At 47.2% G+C, this 25,963-nt stretch overlaps 1 protein-coding gene across 4 annotated transcripts in view; it reads left to right on the top strand.

Moving 5' to 3' along the window:
• CALN1 (calneuron 1) overlaps nt 1-25,746 on the top strand; it is a 491,831-nt gene extending 466,085 nt beyond the window's left edge. For all 4 annotated transcript variants that reach the window (XM_043914902.1, XM_043914903.1, XM_043914904.1 and 1 more), the window contains 2 exons: nt 1,623-1,779; nt 18,196-25,746. In XM_043914902.1, the coding sequence (XP_043770837.1) occupies nt 1,623-1,779; nt 18,196-18,323 (285 nt within the window). In that variant the 3' untranslated portion in view covers nt 18,324-25,746. The remainder of the gene's footprint in view (nt 1-1,622; nt 1,780-18,195) is intronic.
• Nucleotides 25,747-25,963: the final 217 nt, after the last annotated feature.

A 25,963-nucleotide genomic window follows, 5' to 3' on the forward strand; every position in this document is an offset into this window, starting at 1 on the left:
GAACTGCAAATCAAAACTACAATGAGGTATCATCTCTGATTTATTTCACTCTGAGTTCATTTATTTCTTATAGATGAGCAACCTGTTGCAACTTGCAAGGAGACCCTGCTGCCTCCCAAACTTTTTACCTAAAGCCAGAGACTCATTCAATATGTATCTACTCTCTGAGTTATCACAGGCAACAATTTTACCAAATGTTTTGCTACTGCGTAACATGGGTTGTTATCTTCCCAGCCACCAATACCATTTTCTCTTTTTTCTTTAATTTTGGTTACACTGGGTCTTTGTCACTGTGTGCAGGCTTTCTCCAGTTATGGAGAGCTGGGGCCACTCTCTAGTTGTAGAATACGGGCTTAGTTGCCCCGAGGCATGTGGGATCTTCCTGGATGAGGGATCAAACTGGTATCCCCTGCATTGCAAGGTAGACTCTTAACCATTGGACCACCACGGAAGCCCCCAATACTGCTTTCTTATTTCCCACTGCCTGCCTGACCCAGGAATCCACACATCATATTTTAGAATTTTTGTTATGGTAGCTTCTCAGTTCTATGTACTTATTTTTGTATTGTTGACTCAAACCAAGTTATACCATGGTAATAAAGAAGCCCCAAACCTCTGTGGCTAATAATGACAAAGGACATTTCTTACTCACATTACTTTTCCTTTATGGGCTGTCTTCTCCACTTTATCCTCATTCTGGGACCTGTTCTTTTTAGGGCATGCTGTTCTCATCACAGAAGGAAAAGGTCACAGACTAGAACCACATGACGGCCCTTAAGGCGTCTAATCGATAATACCCTATGTGAGTTCTACTCTCATTTCATTGGCCAAAAAAGTGATAGAACCAAATCTGATAGAAATGGAGTGGAAAGGTTAATCTCCCTTGTAGGGGAAGAACATAAGTGGAAACGTTACACCTTTTTCTCAGCTGTTCTTCATAAGCATGACTTTGAACGTGCAAACGTGCATTTTATCTTGTTAGAACAAGATACATACTTAGAGTAAGATGAGAGTTGCTGGTTTCTTGGAAGGTTTAAAACTTTCTAGAGACATATGCATTGTCTGAAGTGTGACACAACTCCAAAGTACGTGAGGTGTGGAGGGGTGACAGCAGATGGCTGGATGAGCAGGAAGAAGCCAAACGAGCAGGTGGCGTGTTTTTCTCCAGGAGTCTCGACGGAGGGGGGAATGTCACACTCCCTGAATTCTGAGAAGTTCCTGCAAGTTCACAAGTGTGCTTGGAGCTGAGTGTGGCGGAAAACTGCTCATCTGATGTCTTGAAAAGCTGGGACAAGTTTGCGTAGAGGAGGCATGGGACTTGCTAGTCATGTCCCAGGTGGCGCTAGTGATGAAGAACCAACCCATCTGCCAAGGCAGGAGATGTAAGATGTAGAAGATTGAATTGCAAGACACATTTTGGGGAACGTCTCTTGGAGGAGGGCAGGGCAACCCACTCCAGGATTCTTGTCTGGAAAATCCCAGGACAGAGGAGCCTGGCGGGCTACAGTCCATGGGGTCACAGTCAGAGATGACTGAAGCAACTACGCGTCACACACAGTCATGCCCCACGCTGAGTTCTCACCCCCATGTGCCCAGACCTCATGCCTCTTTTATCTCCACAGTTCGACATGCAGAGGATAACTCTGGAAGAGTTGAAGCACATCCTCTATCATGCCTTCCGGGACCACTTAACGATGAAGGACATTGAGAACATCATCATCAACGAGGAGGAGAGCCTGAATGAGACCTCGGGGAACTGCCAGACAGAGTTTGAGGGTGGTAAGTACCCTTTTTTAAAAATCATCAGTACTTCATTTAAAAAGCAAACATTTATTTTATTTTTTATATTTATTTATTTATTTGACTGCATAGGGTCTTGGGCTTCCCTGATAGCTCAGATGGTAAAGAATATGCCCGCAATGTGGAAGACCTGGGTTCGATTCCTGGGTTGGGAAGATCCCCTGGAGGAGGGCATGGCAATCCATTCCAGTATTCTTGCCTGAGAACCCCCATGGACAGAGGAGCCTGGTGGGCCACAGTCCAAGGGGTCGCAAAGAGTCAGACATGACTGAGCGAAGAAGTACATACGTGGGGTCTTAGTTGCATCATGCAGGATCTTCTGTTGTGGTACACAGGCTTAACAGTTGAGGTGCTTGGGCTTGGTTGCTCCACAGCATGTAGGAGCAACTTAGTTCCCTGACCAGGGGTTGAACCCACATCCCCTACATTGCAAGGCAAATTCCTAACCACTGGACCACTGGGGAAGTTCCCAGTAAGTACCTTTTCTTCTGTTCTCTGCCTGCTTTGGAAGAGGCCAATGCCTCCACATCCTCTGGATGAAAAATGTGTTTACAGACTCCTGGGGTGAAGTGGCCGTGGATGGGACCCACAAGTCCAGGACCAAAGCTAAAAGATCCTTTGTGCAAAGATGTAGTAGGTTTCTATTTTTTTTCTATTTTTTCTCCAAACTCTGCATTTTTGCAAGACTTGTGTTGACACTTCCTTCCTTTGGTGACTGAGGCCTGTGACTTGCTTAGGGGCTTAGTGGTGTGGGCCTTTAGTTAGTGGGGGCTGCTTGGGTGGTGCAAAGAGCCTGTTTGAGCTATTGGTGAACCTGGATCAAGTCCAGTGGCTAACTGTGTGACCTTGGGCAAGGGGTGTCGCTTCTCTGAGTGGGTATCCTCACCCATAAACATTGGGATAGTTACATCTACTTCACAAGATCCTTAGAAATGGATTACTTTTAATGCTATGGTCTCTGAACACACTGGCCAAAAAAAAAAAAAGCCATGCTCATGAGAAAAACTTTGATGAACCCCACCAAGTAGTTACAGAAGAAATAGGTTCTCCTAGGGCCAAAAATGAGATCATGAGAGGTCATTTCTCTTGGGTTCATGAAAGAAAAATAAAGCCTACCTTATTCCCTAATCAGTAAAGAGTTCCAGGGAAGTTAAATAATTGAGTCCCTCTTTCCAACTTTGAAAGTCAGAGCTGTTAAAACTCTGATGTACAGATATTTTTAAAAATTACCTTAAAACAGCATAGCAGGCTACCAGCAATTTTTAACTTAAGGTTGAGAGTTTTTAAAAAGGTCTACTACTTTCTTCTATTTTTTTTTTTTCTGAACATATTGCAACAAGCCAATATGTGCAGATGGTAAGCTGTCAGGGAAAGTCCAGAATGCAATTTGGTTCCCTGGTCTTGGAGTTGCTGCATTAGAACCGGCTGAACCCCACAACAGGAAGACAGCATGGGGCTGAGTTAGTCCTGGGCACCTGTGGGCCCTGTCTGGGCTGAACTGTTGCAGGAATTGGCTTATTCTCTGCGATGGCAAAATTAACCGAAGTCTGGGAACTAGGCAGGAGACTGGGGTAAACTTAGGAGCAATGCATCCTTGTTAAAGGTGTTCACATTTAAAGATTTCAAAAGTGCTGGCTTCCAAGGTGGTGCCAGAGGTAAGGAACCCATCTGCCAATGCAGGAGATGTAGGTTCAATCCCCAGGTCAGGAAGATCCCCTTGGAGGAGGGCATGGCAACCCACGCAAGTATTTTTGCCTGGAGAACCCCATGGACAGAGGAGCCTGGCGGGCTACAGCGCATAGGGTTGCTATGAGCCGGACACGACTGAAGTGACCTGGCATGCATGCATGCTGCGTACAGCAAACAAAACCCACTTGTGGTTCAGAAGGTGGCTTGGTCACCCTGCTTGGAACCTGCTTGGGTCATAGCATCATTGACTACATTTGGAGTTGGAGCCACACAGACCACACTAGGGCAGGAAGGTCACAGCCAATGCCATTTACAGCTGGGCAGGCAGGGGAAGAGGGAGGACGAACAAGGGTGAGGAGGGCAGGGATTGGATTAAAATTTCGGATAACAGCAGGCCTGGCTTCTCTGTTCCATCTGGTTCTCAGCTGATAGACTCGGTGCGCAAACAGTAGAAGCATTGGGGGGTGGGCCCCAGCTGTCAGACACACTCTTGAGACGGGTAGGAAGAGTATTTCCGGGCACTGCTTTTTTCCACAAGAGCCTTTGTTTATGGATCGGTGTTTTATTCAGAGAAATGTCACAAGTCTTAGTAATTTGAGAAAGGTCAGACTGCCCTGGGAAATCATCTGAACTCTAAGCACTGTCTTTTTATTACCCAAAAGCTCATCTATTAATAAAATAAATGGCTGACTTAGGAGTTTCCTGGGTCTGCTTTAATGATTAGTACATATAGGATTAGCCACAGTTCCCATTTAGGGGTGATTGATAAGGACCAGGAAACTGTGCTTTAAAATTCATGGTCTTATTTAATAAAAGAAATATTATTTATAATTAGCACCTTGCTTTCTTGAGTGACCTATGTGACCTTGATTACACAATCCCTTTTATGTATTTTCACGGCAAAGAGGGTTTTTAAAGTACGTCAGTGCTTTTTGGCCCCAAACACAACCTCATGTGTTTAGTGGTAAGATTTTTCCAACCTGGGATATGATCCATGTCACCAATACATTTATTTAATGCCTGCAGCTCTCCCCAGATTCAGGAAGGAGCCTCCCCGATTTTACTCTGGGCAAAGGTGTCTGGAAAGAGATGGACACACAGAATTCACCCTGGTGCCCTAGAACTGAGAGAGTTCATTTGAGGCCTTGTGGTGACCTTGGCCTTCTCCCTTCCATCTTTCCCCTACGCCTGCTGCCCACAAACAGCGGCCTGTTGGCAGTTTGAGCTTCTCCCTGCTTCTACCACCGTCTGATGGCCTAGTTGCATGGCTTGTGCTTCCTGAATATTCTTGACCTGCAGCTGTTTGGGCTGACACATCCCGCCAGCGGTCAACCTCTTCCTGTCTGCTCTCACCCTTGATCCAGGCTACAGGTGAAGTGACTGGACAGGTGAGCCTGCAGCTAACATCTCAGAATCCCCCTCCAACCTGGCAGTATCCACCACCACACATCTTGGCTGGTACATGCAGCATCTAACTCTGAAGGGACATGGTGGTTTCCTGTCTTTCTTTCAGTGATGGACCTCTTTATTTATTTTTGACTGCGCTGGGTCTTCGTTGCTGCTCAAGGGCTTTCTCTAGTTGCAGCGAGTGGGGGCTACTCTCTAGTTGCAGTGCACGGGCTTCCCATTTCAATGGCCTCTCTTGTTACAGAACAGGGGCTCTGGGTGACACAGGCTTCAGTAGTTGCAGTTCCCAAGCTCTAGAGCACAAGCGCAGTAGTTGAGGCACATGGGCTTAGTTGCTCCGTGGCATGCGGAATCTTCCTGGATCAGGGATCAAACCCTTGTCCCCTGCATTGGCAGGTGGAGTCTTAACCACTGAACCACCAGGGAAGTCCCGCGATGGAACTCTTCTCTCTCCAAATTTTATCTTCTCAGCAACCCCAAGTGACCAATGGAGAAAGGGAGCTGGGACATTCCCCCAGACCCCAGAGCCCTGCTCCCAGGCCACCTCCCCTCTTGCTGCTCTTACCCAGGAGGCTCTCTCCTCCTCCTCTTTTTAGAGCTTTGCTGAAGCCAGCATATTCCCATGCTGATTAGCTCGCCTGTAAAGCTGGGTGATCCATGGTGCTTGGAAATTCTGCTCTATTTGGTATCAGAGGAAGGAATCAGGGAGGAATAAAAACCTAAAGATGCAGGAAGTCTTTGCCTTAAAAAGGTGAAAGGGTACATCTGTCTCAGAGCAAAGAAGGAGGAGATAGCCAAGGAAAGAGGCATTTTGCAGCAGAGTCAGAATCTGAAGAAGCCCACGTCAGATGTCTTGGAGCTCAGCAATGCTGGAGCTTCTGGAGTGTGAAGGAAGTTTGAAAATGCTGTAGTGTGAGTCTCTTAGAAATTAACAGGAGGGTTTTCAAAGACTGTCAGCATCATTTTATGTCAGTGACTGTATTTTTTTTAAAGGACACTAGCCTTTTATTTATTTATTTAACAGTGAAAATGTGTTAGTCACTCAGTCGTGTCCGACTCTTTGCAGCCGCGTGGGCTGTAACCCACCAGGCTCCTCTGTCCATGGGATTCTCCAGGCAAGAATACTGGAGTAGGTAGCCACTCCCTTCTCCAGAGAACTTTCCTGACCCAGGGATCAAACCCAGGTCTCTTGCATTGCAGGCAGACTCTTTACCATCTGAGCTACCAGGGAAGCCCATTTAACACTGAAGGCTTTTAAAATATATATTTGTGTGTTTATTGGGCTGTGACAGGTCTTAGTTGAGGCATGTAGGATCTTTAGTTGTGGCATGTGGGATCTAGTTCCCTGACCAGGGATCAAACCCAGGCTCCTTACATCGGGAGCCTGGGGTCTTAGTCACTGAACCACCAGAGAAGTCCCTCAGTTGTTATATTTTTCACTTTCATGAATCTTGGGTCTGATACTTTCACAAATGTGTTCAGATTCTGATCCGTAAGTTAGGAAGTATTGATTATTCCACACGAATGGAAAAATTTGGAGAAACAGGTCAGGAGTCCGAAGGGTGAGGTGCCTCTGCTGGGAGAAGTTTCAGGGGGACAGTTGTCTACTTTTTAGGTTTCATTTTGCTTTAGTTTCATTTTATTTGTTGGATTTTTAGGTCAACACAAGCAACAAACCCACTCCACCCCACCTCATGCACACACAGCCCTTCGCACAATCTGATCTGCCTTATCGTCATGGTAGGCAGGGCTCCGCGATCATTAGGTAAGCATTACTTTTCTCATCCTCTCCCACAGAAAGGACAAGGGGAAATAGGATGAAATTCCCAGTTACATATAAGGAAAGTTTTCCTCACATCTTCAGGAAGTCCTGAATTAGGGCCTCACAGCATGGGTAGATTTTCCTAGAGCCCCAGAAGAAGTCATTTACAGAAAACCCCAGGAAGACAGAGAAGAGACTAGAAGACTCTAGAAGAATCTAACACAAAGATTCTGATGTGGACCTCCCATCATCCACACCTGGTTTATAGGGAGAAAATCATCAACTTGAGACAGACACTTGACCAGGTGTCAATCCATACCCTGGGTGCTTTGGGTAACAGGTCATTAACCCCACCAAGTTCAGGGCCCCCCTGGTGTTACCCAGAGTTGGCAGTCTCTGTGTCCCCAATCCAAGGAGACTATGTCACTAAAAGTTGAACTTCCAGGCCCTCTCAACCCCTCATTTTTAAAATTCCTTTACTAAGATAGAATAAACCAATGTACTAATGTGTTGTCAGTATTTGTGTCCCAGTTATTTGGTGGAATAAATAGGTCAGCATCTGCCAACACAGGTCAGATATGAGACTTCATGGCCACTCACAGTGCCCACTCACCATCCATCCCAATTGTGTGCGCCCAGTCACTCAGTCATGCCCAACTCTTTGTGACCCTGTAGACTACAACCTGCCAGGCTCCTCTGTCCATGGGACTCTCCAGGCAAGAATGCTGGAGTGGGTTGCTGTGCCCTACTCCAAGGGATCTTCCCAACCCAGGGATCAAACCCTCGTCTCCTGCATCTCCTGCACTACAGGCAGATTCTTTATCCGCTGAGCCACCCGGGAAACCCATTCATGCTAATAAGGGAGGTTTAAGATGGTTTGCTTTGGTTGGACCACCTGTAATCACTGGCTATTTTGACTCTGGAGAACATACGCTTGGTGATACTAAGAGACAAATTTCACATTTTATTATTGGGTTCCAGTCACTTGACATATATGGAATTAAGTGGCCTGGTGTTTGAATCATCTATTCTCCCATCACTGACGCCTTTTTCAGCGTTCTCATGATAAATCATGTTGAATGTTAAGTTCAGTAGTATTTGCTTCCAGAATGTTTACTGGTTCATTCACATTGACCAGTCCAGGAGGATTGGGATGAGGGATGGCTGTCTGGCATGCCTGCCAAGTGCTGTTCATTTGTTAACACACTGGACTGACCTGTAGGCAGGGACTGAGGGATCAGTTCTGTGGCCCCCAGGCAACAGATGAGGAAACCGAGGCTCAGCAAGGTAGTCATTTATCCAAAGTCAAACAGCAAGTAAGGATCTGAATCTGGGGTCCACCTGACCAAACCATGCCCTGGCTCTCCATTCGTGGTCCTGGGTCATTTCCCCAAGCTTAGGCATTTCAAAGACACTTTACAGAATGACTCTTCACCGTCCTTACTCCTTTTCCATTTCTTCGGATGAAATCATATTATTAACAGATCTGGAAGTTGAGCAGAAGTGCACGCAGCAAGATCTGTGTGTGAGCCCTTTCAAGACACATCCCCAAGTGTTGTCCCTAAATGGAACACCAGCTGTCGGGGTTCTGTAGACATTCTGACAACATGCACGGGAGAGGGAAATCAAGCAAAAGTCATCAACTGGGGAATAAATAGTTTCTCTGAAAGCCACAGCAGAGCTCTTCCGTACCATTCAACATGATGGACAGGAGAAACAACTGTCAGAGGGTGACCCAGGCCAGGCAGCCCCAGAGGATTCCTATGCAGTCATTTGGGTTCTCTTCTCTGCCCTGTGTAGACTAGTTGTGTGATCCAGGGAACTCATTTTAAAACTCTCTGAGCTGTGCAGACATACAGAACAGAGTTTTGGACACAGCTGGGGAAGGAGAGGCTGGGACAATTTGAGAGAGTAGCATTGAAACATACATTGAAAGTGAAAGTCACTCAGTCATGTCTGACTCTTTGCAACCCCATGGACTATACAGTCCATGGAATTCTCCAGGCCAGAATAATGGAGTGGGTAACCTTTCCCTTCTCCAGGGGATCTTTCCAACCCAGGGATCGAACCCAGGTCTCCCACATTGCAGACAGATTCTTTACCAGTTGATCACAAGGGAAGCCCAACATATACATTACCATTTGTAAACTAGGTAGCTGGTGGAAATTGGCTGTATGATGCAGGGAACCCAAATCTGGTGCTTGGTGACAACCTAGAGGGGTGTGATAGGGTGGGAGATGGGAAGGAGGTTCAAGAGGGAGGGGACATATGTATACCTATGGCTGATTCATTTTGATGTATGGCAGAAACCAACATAATATTGTAAAGTAATTATCCTCCAATGAAAAATAAAATTAAAAAAAATAAAATCCCCTGCAATTAGCACAATGATGCACATAGCAGGTGCTCAATAAATGTTTGCTGAATGACTGAAAAAAAATAAAACTCTCTGAGTCTTTTTTTTTTTTTCATCCATCCCATGGGAAGATTGGACAATGGTGGTCACAACTAGATTCAAATACTTCTGGGCTCCTTGAAAGGTCAGAAAGAATTTTGCAGCTGTGTCTCCTCAAGTCATCCCTGCTGAAGTCACAGTGTCTCTGTTGGATGTCAGATGGACATCTGGATTTGGAGACCTGGCCATGCACCTTGGGTATCGCATGCCCATCCAGCTGAAAAGGGCATGACATGTCATCGACACCATCTGCTCCCAGCTCAGCAGGGGTGATAACTTTACTAAAATAAAACCTGTTCTCCCGGGGTAGGTGTCAGAGGTTAAGGGGTAGGTGAGGTCCATGGCAGGTAGTGAGACAGGAGACAGTTTGAAAGAAAGTTGGGGCTTTGGACAGGAAGAAAAAAAAAGGACTTTTCTTCTACTATTTGGGGACCTATCAAAGCAAACCTGTAGGGAGGTTTTTCTGGAGCCATGAGTGAAGCCTGAGGAGTTTCTGAGATACATGATAGAGTCCTGGGGCGGTCTCTACCCTCTGCATGCTCTCTTTATTTTTGACAAATTGGTATGATGGTTAAAAACTCCTGCTCTGAGCTCTGGACCGGGTTTTCTTAAAATTTTGCCTCACCACATACAGGTTACATGAGCAAAGTACTTAAATAAATACTAAGAGCTGAATTATTTTCATCTATGAAATGGGAATATCATGACCTTCTTCACATGGTTGTTATGAGCATATAATTTATTTTAATTGGAGGACAATTCCTTTACAATATTGTGGTGGTTTTTGCCATACACCAACATGAATCAACATAGGTATACGTGTGTCCTCCGCATCCTGAAACCCCCTCCTGCCTTCCTCCCCACTCTCTCCCTCAAAGTTGTCCCAGAGCACCGGCTTCGGGTGCCCTGCTTCATGCATCAAACTCACACCGGTCATCTGTTTTACATATGGTAATGTATATGTTTCAATGCCATTCTCCACATGAAAGTATTTAGTACAGTGCCGGACACACGGCTCAGCCGATAAAGAATCCGCCTGCAGTGTAGCAGACACAGGAGACAAGAGTTCAGTCACTGGGTCAGGAAGATCCCCTGGAGAAGGAAATGGCAACAACCCACTCCGGTATTCTTGCCTGAAAAATCCCATGGACAGAAGAGCCTGGCAGGCTACAGTCCAAAGGGTCACAAGCAGACACGACTAAACATGAGCATGATTTAAAAAAACAAACAACCAAAAAAACCTGGCCAGTCCCTGGCCCCAGTTCTCTTCTTGTTTGTTTGTATTTTTCAACCTGGAGACATTGCAGAGTATATGCAATGCTGGAACACCACATCTTTGAAAAATGGTCCAGGGACCAAATTTACAGGGTTTGAACCATACCCTCTTGATGTGTAAAGTCAAGTCCTTGCCAACATTGGAGTTCCCATGAATATTGGTCAAGACGCTTTTGCTTGTAAGTAACAGAACTCAACCCAGACCCCCGCAAGCTAAAAGGCACTGGCTCAAATAATAGGGGAAGTCAAAGGGATGAGCTTTGGTTGACTTGGACCCAAAGAGTTCAAGCAACATTCTCTCCCTCCCCTCGTCTTGCTGTCTCTCTCTCTTTGTTCTGTCCTCTCTCTTGGCATCATTCTTGGGCAGGCTCTCTCTCCCTAGGGTCAACAGGGTTCTCTCTGTTAAGAGTCAGTTCCATTCCAAAAAGGGACTCCAATCAAATCTGCGTGGCCTGTGTGCCTACCTCTGGACTAAGCCAAGAGCTCAGGGTACTCTACTAGCCAATCTGGTTTGTTAAGGGGGAAAGCTGAGGGCCTGAATTGAGAATTCCACGAGGTGCGAAGGCAGAGATCCCTAAACCAAAAGATGGATTTTGCTACATGAGGGGGAAGGGCAACTGGAAAGGCCACAATAACACCTGGCCACACCACGCTAAGGATCCCTGGAGGACCCGCAAAGCCAGACACAGCTGTCTGACCTCTAGAAACCCAAGAAGATTTTGTGGAGAAGAGACCAGCTCACACCCACACAATTACAGATGGCCTGTCCTCCTCCTACGAAAGCATCGTGAAACGCACAATCCTGTTTCCATAGAGGCCACATCCTCCACCTCTAACTTCAGGTCTTATGTGGGTGCCTGGCCATTTCTGTTATCACTGACGTATAGAAAAATGTCTTTCACGAGCTCTTAATTAGCTCCACTCTAGGCTGTGGAACTATCCAATTTCATACAATCATAAAGTGTCAGACTTGGAAGGATCACAGACCTCTAATAGCTCCCAGACCTGCTAGGTCTGGTTTATGAGTGAGAATCACCTGAGCTGGGTTCTATATTGTTTTACCATTTTCTCGGGCCCCAAACTCCCTGCCAGGGCTATCACTTACGTAGATCTATGGTGGGGCAATTAGTCAGAATTGTTATGATCCTGATTTGCCTTACTTGGGAGCCTGTGTCTCTGAAAACTGAAGCTAGAAAGATTTTGAACCCATTCTATCTAGGATCACCCAGCTGATCAGTGGCAAAATTGGTGTAGACTCCTGTCTCTGGGAAAAACTTCAAGAGCCACTGCCTGGCATTTGCCCAGTGGAGCTGCGTGAATCTCTGTTAAAATAAGAAGGGGAAGGAACAGTCTATCCCTAGACCATTACACACCCAGGTCCTGTCACAGCAGCCAGGAGTCTGCTGAGGGGCACAGACTGACTGATGAGCTTTCAAGAAAACAGGACACCACATAGGAGGATGTGGCCTCTATGGAAACAGGATTGTGCGTTTCACGATGCTTTCGTAGGAGGAGGACAGGCCATCTGTAATTGTGTGGGTGTGAGCTGGTCTCTTCTCCACAAAATCTTCTTGGGTTTCTAGAGGTCAGACAGCTGTGTCTGGCTTTGCGGGTCCTCCAGGGATCCTTAGCGTGGTGTGGCCAGGTGTTATTGTGGCCTTACCAGTTGCCCTTCCCCCTCATGCTTCTATGTCCTCCTGTGTCAACCTCCCCCAATGCACATTTCATCCCTATGTATTTTCCGGACTCCTACTGTGACATCTATGTAGTATGTAGAAAGAGGTCAAAATCCACCTGGGGGACTTCCCTGGTGATCCAGTGGTTAAGAGTCTACTCTCCAATGCCAGGGACCGAGGTTCAATCCAATACTAAGTCCAGGAGCTATGATCCCACGTGCCGCAGGGTGACTAAGCCCACATGCCACAACTACTGAACCCACGGGCTCTAGAGCCCATGCTCTGCAACAAGAGAAGCCCCTACATGCTGCAATTAAGCCTACATGCTGCAATTAAGACCCAACACAGCCAAGAAATTATATATATGTACACACACACACACACACACACACACTCAGGAGAAAGACATAGAAAAGATCACCAGAAGCATGATGTATTCTTGCCATTTTCAGTGTTCAATAAGATCCAAGAAGGAATAGATTCCTTATTAGTTAAACACAGGGTTACCATATGACCCAGAAATTTGGCTCCTAAATTTGTACCCAAGAGAACTGAAAACACATCCACACAAACACTTGTATCAGTACATGAATGTTCATAGCAGCGTTATTTAAAATAGCCAAAAAAATAGAAACAACCCAAATGTCAGTGAGTGGATAAACAGAATGTGGCACATCCATTCAATGGAATATTATTCAGCCACAAAAAGGAATGAAGTACTCATCAGTGCTACAGCATGGATGTACCTGGAAAGGATGTTAAGTGATAGAAGCCAGACACAAAAGGTCACAGAGTGTATGGTTCAGTGTATATGAAACGCCCAGAAAAGGCAAATCCATAGAAACAGAAAGTGGGTCAGCGATTGCCAGGGGCTGGGGAGGCCAGGGGATGAGGAGTGACTTCTAATGTGTTTGGTGTTTCTTTTTAAAGTGATGAGAACATTCTAGAATTAGGTGGTGGTGATGGTTTCACAATCCTTGGGAATGTACTAAATACCACTGGATTGTACACTCTAAAAGGGTGAATTTTATGCCATAGATTCTACCTCAATTAAAAGTAAGTAAATATTAAGAGCTGGTACAAAGAAGAACTCTCCTGCCTGTTGTGTCCAACTCTTTGCAACCCCATGGACTGTAGCCTGCCAGCCTCCTTTGTCCATGGAATTTTCCAGGCAAGAATACTGGGACAGGTTGCCATTTCCTTCTCCAGGGGATCTTCCTGACCCGAGGATCAAACCTGCATCTCTTATGTCTCCTGCATTGGTAGTCTCTTAACTCAGAGATTAAGAGCTCCATTATTTTTTTAAAAATTTAAATATAAGGCACTTTAAGAGTAGGACAGATGTTCAGGAGACGCCTCATGGAAAAGTAAAGTTGGGGTTAGGCCTGCAAGAAATGAGAGGGAAGGTAGGTAAGCACCATTAGCAGAAGCAAAGGTATGAACGGTGCTGCAGAGTCAGGTAGAGAAGAAACCTGCTAGGCTGAGACAGAGGTTACTAGGGGAGGGAAGGAGCCATGGTCTCAAAACAGAAGGAGATAAGAGGTGATCTATGGTTCTACCTGTCGAGCTCAAGAACTAGACAGAACTGCTTCCCCCAGCTAGACAGGGGGTGGGGGAGCTTTGCAGGGAGATTTCAGGGCATGGTGACGCATAGCAAGCATGGCTCCAAGACGGTGAGTCTGGCTGCAGTGCAGGATGAATCAGGGAAGAGACCAAGGCAAAGTTCTGGGAGCATTGCTGTAGACTCAGGGGACGCAAGGCTGCAGGAAACAGGCGGAAAAACACCTCTTTTCTCTGATCATCAGAGGAACAGGGAGGAAACTGTGTGCATTTCAAGTTACGGTTGCCCCTAGCTTTTACTTTATTATGAGCTGGTTGATCTCAGAACTAATTCTTGACATTAGCAGAACAGTTATCACTGGCACCTTTTACAGAGAGAAAAACTGAGCCTCAAAGAAGCTCAGCCTCTTGCCCAGGGTTCTTCCTCAGTGCAGTGAGGAGAAGTCTTGTCTTCAGCTCCCAGTGCATCCTGGGCTGACCTGCCATCCTGTTGGGGAAACCACGCATAGACATGGAGAACAAATACACCAAAGTATAGTGCAAGGCAAATATGTGATAGCCAAAGACAGACACTCAGTTATTATCAACAAGCATATTAATTAGTGCCAGGTTAAACTGCTGACCAAGTGTTTGAAGTACATTTCCTTTTAATTAAAGTTTAAAAATTGAGACAAATGAAAGCAGCATGTAGTTAACATTCTCCTTTTGGGAAGACTGAAGCATTTTCTTTATATCTTTCTATGGGTGTACTTTTCTATTGCTAAACAAACGATCAAGAGTTTGTATAGAACTTTTGAACCTGCAGGTTAAAATCAGACCTGAGTCCAAATCCCACCTTTTTCATTTGTCAAATGATCCTGGACTCTACTTCTCTGAGCTTCAGAGCCCTCGCCTACTGAATGAGGATGATGTACCCAACTCATGAAGGACTATCGCTCTCAATTCTGCCAGGACGTCTTTAAAGCACCTAATGTGTACCTTGCCCACTGATGTGGGTGTTCACTAACTAAAGAGTTTTTTCAGGGTTTACAAAGGGGAATTAGAACTCACTGGGCACAGACAACATCCCAGTACCTCCCTATGTTCTTGGTCCTCATCACAAGGTAGGTCTTATTAGCCCCTGTTTTACAGATGAGGAAACCGAGGCCCAGGGAACTTGGCTTGCCCAAGGTCACACAGCTACTGTGTGGGATAATACAATCATGGTTCAGATTTGGGTCTGGCTCCAGAAGTCATGACTTTTTCACTCTGCCACGCCACTTCCCTGCGAGTGACTTCCCTGATGGTCCAGTGGTTAAGGATCTGCCTTGCAGTGCAGGGGACACAGGTTTGGTCCCTGGTCTGGGAACTAAGGTATCAGAAGCCGTGGAGCCACGGAGCCCATACGCCACAACTGCTGAGCCCGGACACCACGACTGGAGGATCCATGTGCCTCCAGGAAAGATCCTGTGGGATGCAATGAAGATCCTGCATACTGCGGCCAAGACCTGACATAGACAGATAAATACGTGTTTTTAAAGAGGGTAGAGCAATTATATTAAAAAAACAAAGCTGGATGTGAAAGGAGTCTCCTTCTTGTCCAGAGTCTGAAAAACAGACTCCAATGATGAGGGGTTTCAGAGCGTGAGCTGGAGGCTTCCCTCTGCTCACAGAGTTCGGGTCTGGATCCAGACTCACAAGGCCTCAGGAACCAATATTAGGTCCCCAGGCCTCCTCCTTTCTTATCTCTCTCCTCCCACCGCTTTGAAGGATTTTTAGATCAAAGGTGCAGCCGCTATCCTGGGGGGTAATCCTATTGCCTGTAACCTTGTTTTCTGAGTGTCCTTCACGAAGAAGGGCTTCGGCAAAAAATGCCTCCCTCAGCCCAGTCACACAGTTTTTCTTTCCCTTAAGCCTTCGCTAGCCCTCAGGATAGGAAGGTAGAAGTCTGCCTTCAGAAGCATTTCTGTGCTGAGGAGCAGCTCAGAATAAATTAGCTAGTCTTCAGAAAGTGTGAGATACGCCACTTCCACATCCTCATCTTATTTTCTGCTTGGGTCCTTTCCTTCCCAAATGCTACCTCCCTTTTCCTTCCTGAGGGCTGCTATCTTTTCACGTTTTGCCCATTCCTGGGGGCAGGCATATCTCTGCACCAAGGAAATGTTCTTCCTCCAGGTAAGAACTTATAAGATTCTAAGACCCAGGCATGATGAGCAAGTGGTAGAGAACAGAGCCAAAAATACTTTCAATCACCTGAGGGAAGCAGAGGCCCAGTGGGCCCAAAAGGATTAAAGATAACAAGACGAGGCCTAATAGACAAAGGTAGAAATAACCAACAGGTCTTGGGGAGGGTGACAGAAGCTGTGCTGGGGGCGCTGGGTCTCTGTGAAGTGTGGCTTGCTAGAGGAACTTTCTGGTGGATGTAATTTTTAGAGGCCCCTTGACGCCTTGTCTCACGGGAAGCTAGAAACATCACACGCTACCTGCTTCTTCTCTGCTATTTCTAGGGCTTTAGATGAGCCATTGAGTGTCAAGGAGGAGAGGAACTTGAACTTTTTTTTAGGTTTGTTTTTTTTTTTTTTTTAGGTTTTTTTTAAAAGGTATGTGGACCCTACTTTGACCGTTTTCTTATGCCAAGCTTTTTTCCAGGAGAGAATAATTTTAAGGGAAATTATATTTCTTTTCTCCACTTAATTTGGCCTAAAGAAAAACCAAGGTACAATAGAATGTCTAGCAGAAGGACCCCTTTGCAAAATGGAAGATAATCTGAAAATGTCCTGGTCTTGGGTTTCCACAATACCCCACCCCCATCCCCATGTCCCTAATGCTTGTACACATACGCACGCATGTGCGCGTGCACACACACACACACACACACTCACACACACACACTGGATTCAGTCATTGGATCAGTCAGATTGGATTCAGTCATTCTATGGAGAGGCCAGAGAATTCACATTGATATCAAATTCCCAGATGGTGCCGATGCTGCTAATCCAGTGAGTAGCCCTGAGGTAGGCAGCTGTCCCACCAGCCTCCCAGAAGGGATTTCTGCCTCAAGGTAGGTGGGAAACTGTATATAAAGGTCACTGCAGGACCAGGAATGGACAGAGAAGGAGGTGGAGATGAAAAGAGGAAAAAGGAGGAAAAGAAATTCTGTCATGGGAAACAAGGCCTGGAGGAGAGACCTGTCCCTCTTTTTGTCAAAGCTTTTCCTTTCTTGGGACTTCCCTGGCAGTCCAGTGGTTAAGACTCTATGCTTCCAATGTAGGGGGTATAAGTTCTATCCCTAGTTGGGGAACTAGGATCCCATGCGCTGAGCAGCCAAGAAAAAAAAAAAAAAGCTTTTCCTTTCTTGTTATTTCCATTTCCCTATTTCTGGCCCATATTCGTAACCCATATTCGTTAATGCTTCCTGATCGAGACCAACTAATGGTTTCTTGTGGGTCTTATAAAAATGGTGACACAGACCTAGCCCAACAAAAAGATTAAGAGAGTGCCACCCCAGGATCCAAGGTTAGACCCTCGGGGCCGCAGAATCTGGGGGCAGGGACACCCTGCCTCCGAAAAGTCTGAGAGGAGTTTGTGCCTCCCTGCTTCCTGCTGTCCACAGTGCTCATGGTCCCCATGTCTCAGATTTCACCAGGCATCAGGGTCACCTGGTTAAACACGGATGATCACTGGCCCAACGCTCATGTGTGCATGCTAAGTCACTTCAGTCGTGTCAGACTCTTTGAGACCCTATGGACTGTAGCCTGCCAGGCTCCTTGGTCCATGAGATTCTCCAGGCAAGAATTCTGGAGTGGGTTGCCATTTCTTACTCCAGGGGATCTTCCCGACCCAAGGATCGAACCAAGTCTCTTATGTCTCCTGCATTGGCAGATGGGTTATTTTACCACTAGCGCCACCTGGGAAGAACCCACTCCCAGAGTTGCCCATTCAGTAGATCTGTGGGATGCGGGGGTAGCCTGAGAATCTGCATTTGAATAAGCTCCTGATGATGCCATGCTGCTCACCCAGGAACCCTGTTCTCGAGACACTGACATGTGTATCTGCCATAACGCCGTAAGTTGCTTAGAGTCATTTCAACCACCAGCCACCCTAGGAACAATCCTAGGGAAGGTAAGTGGCTTCCAGCCCCGCAGGAGTCTGCCGCGAAGCACTGGAACCTGATTCTGTCTGTACCAGCTGCCTCAGACATGGGAGGCAGGCGCTCTGCAAAAAACGGGCACGGCCGGCCTGAATGAGACTTTTGGTGAGACTCACTCTAAAAGGTTGCCCATTTTCTTGCTCTGAGAAGCCTGTACCTCACTCTGAACATCACATCTGTCATGATTTTTGTTCTAGAAGTTTTGCCGCCTCCTACCGCCTACCAGGACACAGGATGCCCAGTGTCCTCCCAGAGCTGACCTGGAGATGCTTTGTTGGAAGTGACCAGTCTTCATGCTGGGGGCTGGTCCCTGGGCTTGTTGAGGAAGAGGTGCCGGGTCCCCAATCCCTTCTCACGGTGTCAATTCTCTCCCCCCCACCCCCCACCCCCCGCCTCCACGCCTCCTGGCCCGCTGCTCCCTTCTCTCCTCTCCTCCCCACAGTGCATTCCCAGAAGCAGAACAGACAGACCTGTGTCCGGAAGAGCCTCATCTGCGCCTTCGCCATGGCCTTCATCATAAGCGTCATGCTGATCGCGGCCAACCAGATCCTCCGGAGCGGCATGGAGTAGCCGCCTCCCCAGCAGCTGCGCTCCCGGCTCCGCGCATGTGCTTGCCCCGCGGGCAGACTCGTCCTCCACACAAGCGGATGCGGACGGTGCAGACGCGGCACCATCCGGCGCAGAACCCAAGGTTGCAGTGCAACCCCGTGTCGTGGCAAACCCACTCCATCCCCTTGGCAGGTACACAAAAGGGCTGTCTTCAATGCTTTAATGGTCTTGTTTCCAAATGCAATAAATAGCCAGGAGTTCCGGACGACCGCTTCAAACGCCGGTAGGACCTCGTAAAGAGAAACTTAACGTTCATCTCGGAATTCCCATGGCCATCCAGGTTGGCGGTGTGAGGGAGCAAGAGAGAGGCTGACCACGCAGTCACCACGGCGCCCCCTTCGTTCTCCCCAGGGGTCAACTGGAGACTTCCCCCGACCTCCACCCCCACCCCAGGGCGACCCTCAAGTCCCAAGAGGCTGGCTTCGGGGTTGCTGCAGAAGTGGACGTTCCCATCCCACCCTGGCTTCCTTCCTCCACCCAGTGGAGCCCCCTCCCCGCCCAGACGTGAGGGGAAAGCCATTGAAGGGGGTGCATCGCCCCGGTGGTCTGCAGGGTGCACCCCCTCCGCTTCCGGTCTACTGCCTTTTCTACGGGACTCTTGTTGGCAGAGTTGGGGAGCTCTCGGTTTCCGTCGGCACTTGGCTTTCTGTTCCTAGAGCACATCGCGCACCAGCATTTTGGAATCTGCAGAGAGCCTTTCTCCCAGCTTTGCCGCCTGTGCTGCCATTTAGACAACAGAGAAGCATAGCCGTGGGCATCTCTATAACCTAGACACACAGACAGACGTATCTATCGGGCTTCTTCAGGTGTGACATCCATCCATCGTCCCTCATCGCTTTACTGCTGATAGAAGCCTGTCCTCCGACGCACATCCCTGCCTCTTGGGGTGGGTCGTCTGGGGACGGGGAGGGGCCGCGGCTGGTGGTGAAAGAGGTGTTTGTTGCAAGTCACGCCCCAGCTGTCCAGAGTGATGGAGTCTGAACACATCACCATGTGTAAGAGACCTCTGTAAGTCAAGGTCCTTGTGCCTCTCACCTTTCTCTCATCTTCAGATTTGCTTTGTTAGTCTGTCTTTCCCAGATAGAGAGAGAAACACCATCCCAACGGGAAAGATGGAAGGATCCAACCATTGTATTTTATGTAACGTGGTCCTGCAGCTGGATTCTGCAATGACTCATTTTCACGAGAAAACAAAAAGATGCTAATAAGCTCAGCCAACTCCACAAGTAAAACACTTCTGTTGGGGAAGGGAAGTGAAGCCAACCCCATCTCAAGTCTCTGATTTCCGGACTTTTCCTAGTTGCCATATCCACCGCCGTCACTCACCCAAGCTCGAGTAGTCTGATTAGCCAGTAATCTTTCGTAGTAGTACTTTCCTTTGTACGTTTACAAGCTCAGGTCTTGATTTCTGTGGTGGGACTGTCTTGCTCCTCTTTCTTTCCATTGCATCCTAGAGCTACAAGATTATCCTCCCTCCCTTTTCCCTTTTCATTCAGTATGGAAGTGCCAGACTCCTCTTTTGCTGCACCAAGTGGTTTTGGGGTTGCGGTGTGTGTTTTGGAATCCCTCCTCAAGCCTCCCGTCCCTTTCTGCCCTCTTCCTCTCGTCTTCTCAGATTTGGAGCGTCCAAGCTGTCAGCTTGGGGTCTTCTTCCAAATTACCCCTGCAAGCACTTTGGACAACAGCCCGGGAGCAGCTCTCAAAATTTCCCCACTGCAAATATCCACAATGAGCACAAGTAGAAATAGGGTTTGAGCCATAGCATGGAGGGAGGAACAGGAGTCAGCTCCCTGGAGCCTGGGAGGTTGTGAGTGAGTCCCTCTGTGAAAATGCCTGGGGTCCCCCACATCCAGGCCAAGTAAGGCAGTGACCTGCCCATCCCTCTTGCTCGCCCAGCCCTGCCAGACACTGTGTGTCTGTCTGTCTGCCTCTCCTCTCCCCTCTTGCCTGACTCACCTCCATCCCTCAGGACCAGACTTCAGAACAAGAACAGGTGCAAATGCAGAATATGAATGTGCTGGACAAGTTCATCATTAGTTTCCACCCTAAGCAGTTTGCTCCTTCTCTCTCTCTTTTAACTGGACTTAAGTAAAAGGGACTCTATGAATGACTCAGCCATGTCCTCCTGGGGAAAGGGGTATGAGAGACACCAGATAGACTGGATCAAGACCCCAGGGATGATTCTTAAAGGACCCTGCCCTATGAGAGGGCAGTGCTGCAGGTGATGCTGGACTTCAGGGCGAAAAAAAAGAGTACTTCTGTAAAGTACAAGTTCTTCTGCCTCCTCCTGGGGGGAAGGGACCTTTAAGGATATGAGGGTTAAACCTTAGAGAAATTAGAAGAGAAATTAGCCGCTGTGTAAGCAAGGAAATCTAGAAAGACACCGACAGCCTGTTTCCCAACAAGTCCTCAGCATCCTCTTCCTAAAGAGGATCCTTTTCATCTCTCCTAGTGACCAGGAAGTAAGTTCATCCTACCCAGGAGAAAGTCTAGGAGAAGGTGTCCTAGAGAGGATGACTTCTAACGACGTTGCTAAGGAGAGAGGACAAGAAAGAAGCCGTAGACTTCTCTTTGATGGGCTTGAAGTTAACCTCCTACCGTGGTAACCTCACACACCGGGCCAGGACCTGAGTGTGTGGGAACAGCCCAGAGGCAGTGGCAACCGCAGGCTCTGGGTGCTAAGAGCTTGCCCCCTGGCAGCTTTGCCTGGATGGTCTGTCAATGGTACTGAGTGTAAGCTGTTGGCTTCCCACTGTCCCACTCCAAGTCCTGTCCACACCCTTGCTACTCCGAGCCAGTCAACACCTTCCACACCGTGGGAGTTCCTGGGTGCCTGAACGAAGACTCTAGGAGTCCCGGGCCTCCAGTGTGCCATGTGGCCCCTGATGGAGGGGACCTCTGCAGAAAGTGAGAGGGAGTAACCCAACTCTCACACCGTCCTCCCAGTGAGCAGACTTAGGAGTCTCCTGTGGGGTGGCTGAGTGACTGGCAAACCAAGCTTGGCTCACTCTTGCCCTCTACACCACCTCTTCCAACCACACGAGTGATGATTCGGGAGTCATTTGCTTGAGAGACAAGGGGTGCAGACCCTGATCCCCCAAGAAGCTGTCTCCCATCACTCCCAGAGCCCCCAGACAGGACCCAGCCCGGGAACTATTAACCGTGGCTTCCAGCATGTGCGTGGGTCCCACATGACCACCAATCTGTTAAAAAAAAAAAGGCGTTGTCATGACAACCCTTGCATTCCACCCTGAGTGTGCCAAGGCACACAAAAATAGGGAACATTTCCTTAAAGAACAAACACTTGGGCTCAGCCTGCTTGCATCCTGACTCCCTGAATCCATAGCCCGCTGGTGGGAGAAATTAGCCTGAAAGAAGCTCTGTCTTTTTCTCTTCTGTTTGGACCTGTCCTTCTATTTGCTCAGGAGAACAGGAGCCAGGTGGTACTTTCCCCACCTCTGAGAGCCCAGAGCAAAGACCCCCTGAATCTGGGCAAAAAGGCAGGAATGCCATCTGGAAAACAAAAATATTTTAAGCCCATCTTTAAAAGCATCTGTTTGCCTGTTGAGAAGCTTTCCCACAAGACAGAAACGTGAACTAAAGTGAACTGAGGTTTACATGTGGTCCTCGGCCAGTCCAGTGGTTTCAGAAGTTTCTAGGTGTTTGATTTGCCAAGAACAAGATTTGTACAACATGTCTTCTGTCTTGAAACCTGCTTCCTGTCTCAGTTTGCACCTGACAAATGGTCTCCTGTCTGCCGTTAAGCCAAAAGAACCTAATGAAAGATCGCACGCTTATTTTGATAATCATGTCCCCATCCCAACCTCCCATCCACAGAATCACAAAGTGATGTATCGAAGAGCTGGGAGAGAGAAATTTATCCTTTATTCCAAACGCCTTCTCTCAGCTTAAGTCCAGACTCAGGTCATAAATCAAAGAGAGCTTTGCTCTTAACCAATAGCTAGCAGCCTCCCTGGGACAGTATGAGGGCATGACCAGAAACGCAGGGTGTGACCACCAGGCTCCTCGGCATGGCTGGCGTGGCCGTGTGTGGCTGCGCGCCTTGAAGCCCTGTTCTGCTGTGCTCTGTGCTCTATCCCCATGGAAGCTACTGAGTTCTGCTCCTCAAAGCATAGTGGGTTATTTTACTGCACTGACTATTTGTCCAAAAGTCTGCAGTGATCGTGTTATTCATTCTATTCCACTAAGATACACAGAAGGTCTGGAACCTGACTGCAAAAAGAAGGGACCCCGTTTTCTGTAATACCATGATGATACAGACGGACTTGGGCTTCTAAACTTGGGCAATATACTGGTTGTGTTGCCAGGAGGACTGTGGAGCCATCTTCCCTGGAGATCATTTATCTGAAATGAGCTCAGATTTCTCCTTGGCCTCTTCTGCAGTCATGCCAGGGCAAAGAGTTCATAACCTAAAGATCTGGTTCTAGCCATCCTCACCACCACCTCAACTCCCCCAGAAGGGGTAAAATATCCATCAGGAACAGAAAAGAAGCATTATTCCACAGCTAAGCTTTTCAATTTGAATTATTTAAAGCAATGGAAAAATAGAGCAGGGTTCAGGCTGCCTCTTATGGACACTGTCTCCATGACAATTTAAATGTCAGAACTATTCAGCTTCACTTCTTCCTTCCTTTGACTAAGTCACTCAGGGGACTGTCCTCCGTTATGTGGCCTTGTCATAGACACTTGGTTTGGAGGGGAAAGGTCAAGCATGCAAACCAGCAAGCACTTCTCTTAGTGTCCTATGCTTTGTGCTAAGTCCATGGGCATTGAAATAGCCATGGTTTCTAGTGAATATTGGTTTAGGACCCTCTTTATAAGGTCTCAAGAGACCAGATAACAATACTCAAAAAGCCTTGGAGGCAAAATTAATTTGATTCAGTTGACTTGAAATATAGTCACAAAGAATCAGGTTCTGCCAGTCCCCCAAAGACAGTCCTCTGAAGTTGGGAAAAACTTGCCAAGTAGCCTGCCTTCCCGCCCCTGCCTTGGGTAGCTTATCCATTGAGCACATCCCCACCCCACCCCCGCCACAACTATGTGCCCCCATACTGGGCGTAGCTCTCATCTGCCTCTTTTCCTTGGGAAAGCTGGCTTGGCTTTCAAACTCATGCTTCTCGCATTGTTACGCATTATTGTCCAAGTGAAATGAAGGCAGAAGCTGGAATTTTCCAGGGAAGTAGAGCAGTAGGATAATTAGGAAGGAATATTCCAGGGAATGCAAAATTTAAGCATGATGTTTCTTCATCTCTGTACCTGGGAGAGAAAAAGTTTTTAAAAGGTGGCCATGGCTAATCTCTGAACATTTTCCATGTACATCTGGTCTACCCTGGGAGCCTAGATGGGCTTGAGTGCCATAGGGCTGCTGCCTACCAACCTGATCCCAACCACATGCACTGGGAACTTCAAGAGGGGACTGGTAGCTCACCTTTCCTTGGGGGATGCTGATTTGCCAAACCCCAAAATGCCTTTTCCAGAGTGCTCTGTCTGGGCTCAGACCTGTTGAACTGAGGCTAGGAGAGAAGACATTAGCACTGGATATGTAAGCAACTCTGTCAGCCAGAAAGATCACAGGAGGCAGGGCCCCTAGGTGCCTCTGCCACCCACCCATCAGATAATTCTGAGCGATTTCCCCTCCCAGCCTCAGTCTTCTCATCTCTAAAACAAGAGGAAAGTTCAACCTGATGACTCAGAAGAGCCCTCCTCTTGTGACTATCTGAAACAAATGGAAGTGAATGCCCACACTTGATAGGGTCCCTATGTCCCCTATGAATTGTATTAACTTTTTTTAAAAATACAAATCCCCAGAGGCCGTTGTAATAAAGCATCTCTCCTGGTGTCCTTCGTCTGTAGATGAAACAATGCAAATAGGCCTCTGTCAAGTGTGTCTTGTAGGCAGGAGGTTTTGTTTGTTCCCTGAGGACTTGCTGATTCAAGGGAACATCCAAGAAGGGCTTTGTGTCCTGTCTGAGCCAGTGTCAAAATGAAAAGCATGGGGTCACCGTACCACAGGTCATGTGGATCAGAATTCCTGACTAAGGAGGGTAAAACAAGGCCAGATTCTGGGAAAAGATGCAGTTTCCCCATCTGAAAAAGCCTGACTGGAAGTTACTAAATATAAAGAGCACAACTTCTGATCATTTCTTTCTTTGCTCATTTTTCTGACCCTTGGAACCGCAGATCCCGTACGTGTGAGAGTGGCTTGTAATTATTTGTACCACTGCAGAAGGGAGAGAGTCACGATCTCTGGGGATTGTTAGGAATTCGATTAACCGTCTGGGGAGACAGGCACCGGCAGCGGTCCTTAGATGGCTGATGTGATGCTGAGCACAGGTGCCTGCGTTAGAAGCGATCCACCCATGATGAAGGATAAAGGGCAGAGAGAGGGCGGCCGCAGGGTCCACACAAGTCTCCGGCCCTTCTGCCCATGACAACCTAAAGTCCTATGTCTCTCTCCTGTTTTTTTTTTTTTTTTTCTTTTCCTGAAGTAAATGGAGGTCCCAGTCATTGTTTTTCTAGTGAGCCCCAACTGCTCTTTCCTGCAAAGTCCTAGATTGGCCAGGGAAGGGTCCTCTCAGCTCCTGGTGGAACTTGACACAAGTCACCGTCAGCTATCTCCAAGGAAAATCAAAGAATGCTCTTTCTAATCTGGAAGTCAGGCTTCAGGGGTCTTTGAATGACTTCTTAGTGGGGTTTGATTTTCTTCCCCAATTGTAAATCTAGGAAAGAGCTATTTGTCCAAGGACTCACCAAAGACAATGCCTTTGGGGGAAAATCAGCCCCAAAATCTGGCTGGGGAATGAGTTGGCAAGCTATCATCTGCTGGGGGTGGGGGTTGTTGTGATCCTAGGAGTCCTTAGAATTGAGACATGAGTTTTTTTTTTCCAAAGCACAGTGGTAAATGGCGGGATGCAAATCGGAGCACAGATGAGGATTATTACAAGCAGAATGACCAGAGCTTCGCAGATCTCCTATCCAGAATGGGCCACTAAGACTGCAATCCTGGGTCACAATCTTCCCATTTACCTCATTCATATTCCATCTCTTTTATTTTTCCATTCAGTATTCATTGGTGATTTCTGCTATTAAATAATGAGAGAGTCAGCAGATTAGTCAGAAGAAAATCTTTATATAAAATGTAAATATTAATATAAATTAACTTGGCATGCAACTTACTGATCTCATGAAGTACATATTATTATTATGTTATCTTAGTGTATAAAGGAAACCTGACTGCCATATTTACCAGATGATTTCTCTAACCAAACTTGTCTGTAAATATATAATCTGTATAAAAAAGAGTCTAATTTACCATTATTTATGCAATAGAAAAAAATAAAAGTTTTTTTTTCTTTTGATGAGAGATTCAGCTTGTTATCTGGGGCTGTGATTTGCAAAAGCGTCGTGAAATTCATTTCCATGACCCTGAAGGGCAACCAGATATGTCTGATGACCTGCCAGCAACATCACCCCCTTCCAAGAAGCAAGAAGCCTTCGAGAAAGCTGCCGGGGATCTGGTCTTTGGTGGGGCTTCCGAGGGGAAATGATTGACAGCAGGGGCAGGAAGCCGGCTAGGGAGC

Source organism: Cervus elaphus, chromosome 10 (assembly GCF_910594005.1).
Source record: "Cervus elaphus chromosome 10, mCerEla1.1, whole genome shotgun sequence".
Taxonomy (NCBI): Eukaryota; Metazoa; Chordata; class Mammalia; order Artiodactyla; family Cervidae; genus Cervus; species Cervus elaphus.